Source organism: Sycon ciliatum, chromosome 5, assembly GCF_964019385.1.
Source record: "Sycon ciliatum chromosome 5, ocSycCili1.1, whole genome shotgun sequence".
Classification (NCBI taxonomy): domain Eukaryota; kingdom Metazoa; phylum Porifera; class Calcarea; order Leucosolenida; family Sycettidae; genus Sycon; species Sycon ciliatum.
Window position 1 is genome coordinate 26,437,385 of NC_088647.1, and position 6,890 is coordinate 26,444,274.

At 46.4% G+C, this 6,890-nt stretch overlaps 1 protein-coding gene across 1 annotated transcript; it reads left to right on the plus strand.

Annotated features, from left to right (window-relative positions):
• The first annotated feature begins 1,245 nt into the window (after nt 1–1,245).
• On the plus strand, nt 1,246–2,097 carry LOC135816942 (uncharacterized). The gene has a single exon (XM_065330047.1). The coding sequence runs from the start codon at nt 1,246–1,248 to the stop codon at nt 2,095–2,097; it is 852 nt and encodes a 283-aa protein (XP_065186119.1).
• Nucleotides 2,098–6,890: the final 4,793 nt, after the last annotated feature.

The window sequence follows — 6,890 nt, forward strand, 5'->3', positions numbered from 1 at the left end:
ACAACACAGTTGAGAGGCGTACAAGCTGATGTCGGTTAGAGAGATACGATGAGAGCCAGCCGATAGCCTTGCCATCAATGCGATACACTGTTCGCAGCTTAGCTAAGAGACCCCTGTGCCAAACAGTTTCGAAGGCCTTTGCAAGATCGAAGAAAACTAAACCAACATGGTTATGGGCGTTCCGAGCGGTGTGGATGTCTTGCACGAGGCGAGTAACCTGGTACCTGGTGGAGTCACCCCGACAAAAGCCCGACTGTGCTGGCGAAAGTGAAGCGCGAACATGATCATAAATGATGTCATATACAACACGTTCGCACACTTTTGATAAAGTAGAGAGCAATGAGATAGGGCGATAGTTACATGTACTACAATTATCAGTTGTTGAGAAAGAATTTTGAAGAAGACGAGTTTGAGTGTACAATAATGTACTGCAATGATCTCTACCCTGCTTTTCATTGAACACACTATCTGCATGAGCTAAGAACCCTTTACCATGCAGACCACCAGCACTGATCAGGTGCATTGTACATAATTGTGTAGCCTACATACTAGAACTATGGTACAATCATGTAGTTAGCATAACTCATGCTCCTACCTCCGAAAGGATGCCAGATTATGCTCCAAATTTTCAACTACCAAATTATGCCAAAAATTATGCCGGCATAATCCGCCGGCGCCTAGTCTTAGATAGTACTTCGAAGTATAATATTATACGTGACCATGTCATCCAGAAAATTACAGAAAAAAAAATACAAAAATACAGTTGTGAGTTGTTTGTGTTGTATGATTACACCGTAGCTTAGGCGCCGGTCACACATGCAGGCGGCGAGACCGCTTTTGCCGCTGCCTCCAACACGCTGGCAGTGGGCGCTTTTGCGGCTCTTTTCTGCCGGCGGTCACACATGCAAAGACTTTGGTACGCACGCAGCTTCACGGGTCTCCACAGGTGTCGTAAAACTTTTCTCTGAAAAAGACTGTAGCCTCAAAATTCTTCAGGAAGTTACCTGCTTTGTTGCATTTTGACTGAGTTGGCTGTTTCATGTTTCATTCCTATCACTGTTGTCTTTCCTTTCCTGCGCTGGTATGGATCGCAGAAACGCCCAGAATCGCCGACTACGTCGTGACCAGCGACTGCGGAGAGCTATGTAGATTGCCTCAATATTCATGTTGTTCAATTTCTCTTCGTTTGAATCTTGCGGAAGCTCCTTGAGCATCGGTGGACGCCTGAGTCGAGTCCCATGTCGGATGGTTGATGGTACCCAGCCTGTATGGATGCAGATGATGGCACTGTTTGGTTTGCCGCACATGCGTGACCTTCTCTTCGGTAGATACAAGAGAAAACGACGCTTCTGGGCTGCTCTCAGAGATGGCAATGTATGGGATGAAGATTTTTTGAGAAATTATCCCACAATGTCCGTGCAATGGAATGTCCCCGACTTTGAAGATCAACAGTATATGGAGCATGTGCGAATGGGCAAATCAGAGTTCTGGCATCTCCATGAGGAATTTGGCCGGTATATTACATTCCAGGACAGCAAGTGGAGGTTGTGTGTACCGAGCCACAAACGTCTGGCAATAACGCTGCATTGGCTTGCCAACGGCAATAGCTACTCGCAGCTAGCCCGTCAGCATGGCATTGCCAAGTCAACCGCTGTTAAGATAGTCCATGAAACTGTGCGTGCACTGAAGATGCACATGGTGCCGAATTCCATTCGCTTCCCAGAGGGACAAGAGCTGAAGAGAGTGATGGCAGAATTCGAGTCCCTATCATTCCTGGAAAGGTGTGCAGGAGCTGTGGATGGAACATTTGTTAAAATTCGAAAGCCAAAGGCCATGTTTGGTGACTGCTACTATTGTTACAAGAAGTACTGCTCAATTATTTTATTGGGCACTGTAGATGCGTGCGGGATGTTCATCAACGTGAATGCCGGAAGGCCTGGGTCTGCTGGGGATGCCAGTGCGTATGCCACATCAACAATGTTACGCAGGATTTCCCAGCAAAAGTGGCTGACCATACAAGACAACTTTCGAATTGAAGGCACGTACATACGGCCCTACCTTGTGGGAGACTCTAATGACTCTAATGAAGTGCTTTGATGACTCAGCTGGACTTCAGCCACATGAACGGACATTCAACTACCGGCTTATTCGGACAAGGCGTGTAGTGGAGCAGGCGTTTGGGCGACTCAAGGGTTGATTCCGTGTGCTAGTCCACAATAACCTCGACGATCCCGACTTCGCTGCTGATGTGGCCATTGTCTGTTGCGGTCTGCACAACATCTGCGAGAGATGGAAGTGTCCTATGGAACCGACTTGGCTAATTAACACTGCCACGTACAATCAGTTCCACCCAGGACCAAATGACCAACCCCACGATGACTACGAACAAGCAGGTTGGACGGTGAGAAGGAAGCTAGCGCGGCGTACTCACCGAGATCACCCTGTTGTTTGAGCAATACGGTTCTGCTGGCCTCTTATTTCCACACTGAGTACAATCCATTCCATTGATGAATTTATACACCTGCTCTGTGTGAACGAGAAGCACTGAATGCAACTTTATTGTTTTGCCCGTGCAGAAGGCGTATAAGAAAAACCGCAGCGTGCTAAATTGCACCTAAAAAATCGAAGAGAAGAACACGGCTGAAAAAATTGAAGAAAGGATTTATCACAAAACAAGCTCAGTCCTGCTCCTCGTTCCGGGAAGACCTTGGTCCAGGACCATTGAAGAGGTTGCTCACAAGTGTGGCCTGGAATGTCATCATTGACTGCTGGACAGTCATCTGGAATTCCTGATTTTGCCGTTGTGTGGCTGATGACGTTCTCTCCTCACGATCTCTCATCCGCTCTTTAAATTGTTGCTGCTGTTGTTGTAGCTGTGCCTGCGGTCAAAGCACACAAATAACCATCACAAGAGGACTAAGTATTGCTGCTAGACTGCTAGTGATGTTTCATTGGCCCAGTTGTTTGCGAATTCTCACTAATTCCAATTCTGTAAAGTAGATCCCACAATTATGAACGAGTAGCCAATACAAATCTATAATATACTACAGTAGAATTCAAATGTTAAGGAACATGGCCAACAATCTCCTGTCTATTTCAGACCATATTTCCAGAATCTATTTTGGAAAAGGCAGTTTTGGAAACAGTTGCTTACCTGAAGTGTAATGGTTTGTTGTGTATGCGCTTGCATGATGTTGCCAAATGATGCCAAGAACTGGTCCTGTTGCTGGCGCTGTTGCTCTGGTGCTGCCGTCCTACTTCTGCCAACACGACTCGGTGGTGTGGGAGGCAAGGCAGGCCGAGCACGGCCATTGTGCGGCTCCTGTCGAGTTTGAGCTTGCGCCTGTGCTCGTGGCCTTGCTGTTGCCTGCGTCGGTAGAGGCAGTGGGGTAGATGCTGCTGCAGGCAATGCTGCTGATGGTACGATTGGCTGCGCTGAAAATCCTGCTGCAGGCAATGCTGCAGATGGGAGGACAGGCTGTGCTGAAAGTGCTGCAGCACGTGCTGGTGGAAGTCCATCAGAACTATCGGCCTCGCTGTCATCAGCCACGTCATGGTATAAATCATCATCTATGTCACCATCACCAAAAGTTCCACTGTTTCCAGTAGTGTGTGCAGTACTGCTATCACTGCTTGTACTAGCTCTGTTGCTCGTAGCACTGGGGTTGGCTGCCTCTGCTGAAGCTGCCTGTTCAGCATCATCAGCATTGTTGTCATCATCATCATCATCCTCACTGGTGTCTTGGGCACTATCAGTGGAAATAGCCAGTCCCAGAGTGGGATGAGACTTCCACAGATCATAGAAATATTTGAGTAGTGGCCACTTCGCTTCTTTGAGAATCTCTTTTCAGTCCAGCTCATCTTCATCATCATCATCATCAGCAGCTGCCCCGGTTCGCTCTAGCCTGCTTCTGCGCACTCTGGGCTGCACATGAAGTTTAACCTTTTTGGAGCCCGTCTTCTTCAGGCGCCCGATCTTATCCTTGACCTGCTTCCAGGCGACCACCACATCCTCCTCCTTCAGCTTGTCAACAATCCATTTGTACCTCTGTACATCTCTTGTCATTTTTTTCTGGTGTCTTGTCTTGACCTCGAAATAGAGGGAGAGGAGCAGTTGCTCTTGGTCAGCAGTCCACTTCATGACGAGAGATGAAAAACTAATTTTTCCAAGATCCAAGAGATCCAACAACGACAACGCCGCAAAAGTTGCACTACCGCTTTTGTGTTTCGCCACCAATTTTTTGGTTGTGGCGCTTTTGAGATTGCCGCCGTGGCGCCAGTGGCGCCAGGCGCAGTATCCATGGTGATCCGGGGATATCCCAACTTTTGTGGTGCAGCTTTGGTGGTGTCGCAAAAGCGCCATGCATGTGTGACCGGCGCCTTAGTGGTAGAGAATTGCTGGGCATAAGCAAGGATCCCAGACCCTGGTTCGAGTCCAGACTCCGGCGAGTGGTGACAGTCATATTGTTCTGATTTCATTCAGTGTCTACTCCAGAGTCATGCTTAGTGAAGCATTCACCATTGGACAATACCCTTGATACTGCTATGTTGTCCAACTCTGTACATGTATGTGCATGCTGTCCCTAGCCAGGAGAGCGCTGCCTTCGGAGTGGGTGAGGCCCAAGCCAGACAACGCAATTAAATTGTACTGCCTCATCATCATTAAACCACGTCCACATTGGCCTGGTGAGAGCATAAAAGTAAAAAATGTACGGTAGGGATGTGATATTGGGGATGTGCATAATGCACGTACGATAACACTAAACAGTAGATGCGTCATTGGGCAAACAATCAAGGTGGTGAAATGGCAAGCTGAGGAGGTCGGCCAAGAGCCAGGCGTTCTAAGGCATGGCGGAAATCCAAGATATGTGTTCATTTAAAACATCCACTGACACCTCTGGCTCTTTCCATAACAATAGAAATTGTAAAATACTACAAACAGCAGAATACAGAACAGAGGAAATTATTTGAATGTATTCGGAACAATAATCATAGAATTGCCATACTGAACTTCTAAAGTATAGTATTTCTTGGAAACAAGAGCAGCCTCTTGGGAGAAAACTCGGAATGATTTGGAAAGGTTTGGAGAGATTTGGAGAGACTGAGGTGTTTTTTTGTTTAGCTAGGAACTTAGTGCAGCTGTGTGCGCTGGCAGTTACTAGTTTGTTTAAGTGCTGGAACAATGATTGTTTGTTATGTTTGTTTTCTGTTAACAGCCACTGTCCCTAAAAATCGCTTGCGCAGAGTACACCGGACAAATACACACTGACAATCTGAGTCAGTGCTCATCGCTGCGGAGATCAAGTTATCAGATGAACGCTCTCCCACAGCAGTGGTTATGGCGGTTACCAGTACTGCGCTGAATTGCAACACCAACCGTGCTATCGTGCTGCTCATTGCCCTTCTGCCCGCGGTGGTCCTTTCAGCCAGTCTGAATGGTGACTGTTTCTGGTATGATGTGACGCTCCGTATACCAGACCAGCTTGAGCTCAGCCATGACCAGCTTACAGCCCAACTCAATGGCAGTACATGTACCATTGGTAACTGCTCCAAGAACCATCACCAGGGACACAAACTTACAGAGACGTTTCGTCTCCAGCATGACAAACCATGTCTGTTCAACGTCTGTTCTTATTGGCCACAAGCGACACTGACTCACGCTGGTATCAGGTGTTCACGAGGTGTTTTTCGTGCTGGAAACGGAGCGTCTCAGTACGTTTGTACCCCTGGTGAACTGATAGTTTGACACGGAGAGCACTATAAGTGATGCTCCTCCCACACAATCTTCCTCAGCCTACTCAAGCTCCCGAAGGACTGTGTATGGAGCAGGGAGTGGTGCTTTCTTGCAGGTTTGCCGAGGCGAAGGTTCGATGGACTTCCCGTGTGCTCTGGAGTCAGTCAAATATCAAGTCAAGTCCGCGCAAACCGTGAGGTCCGGTGTGGGGAGCAAACACTTTCCCTATGCAATCATTGCCGAAGTCGCTTCCACTATCTGTCATCATAATAACTCTTGAAACCATTGGTTTTTTCCAGATTTTCCCGTTGGTGTCTTTTTTTCTCAAACCAGTGAATATCTTTCCATAATCATAGAAATTGTAAAAAACAGTACTAGAAACAAAAAACAGTCAATTACTTGAATGTTTTCACACCAATGATCATAGATTCACAATACTGAACTTCTAAAGAATATTGTTTTAAAAATAAGAGCAGGTGATAAACACCACACATTAATTGTAAACGAGAACTATCAATATTCTGCAGCATACCTACATGTATAGCCTTTCGGAATAATGGCAATGTCTACACTACAATTCATTCATTGCAACTACATGTACATGTACTACCAACACGTTTTGGTGTCTCCGGCCTACATGATAGCTGTAGGTCTTGTGAAAGCAACAGTCCTGCACACTGCATTCTGTCACCCGGGCAATTATTCTTCCCCACATTTTGAGCAAGAAGATTCCTACAACAGAAAATTAGAAATTTAGCCAGGTTTTACAAAATTAGAACATGTATGCATTGCAAAATGTATGGAGAAGCAAATAGAAAATCCAACCTTTTCACGTTTAAGGTGGGTTTTCGAGCATCAGTTTGGGCAGAATTGGGCATTGAAAACCCAGCGGGACTATTTTGGATGATTGAACTGTAATGAAAACCATGGCCAAACTGTAAAATTAAAAAAAACTCTTCTGTGCCACGACGCTTTTGCTAAGCTGAACTATAACAAAATTAGAGGATCTCTACTTGTCGGTAACGTTTCCAGATAGACACACAAAAATAGAAATGTTTCCCCTGGACTTCGATTTCAGTGATCACCTTATGTTCGCCTGTACGCTGCACATGTAACTGAAGAGTACCCGCATCGCAGTCGAAGGTGAAAGTGAGAA

Coding starts and splice junctions, on each gene's coding strand:
- LOC135816942 (XM_065330047.1), top strand. CDS start 1,246: ATGGTTGATGGTACCCAGCCTGTATGGATGCAGATGATGGCACTGTTT.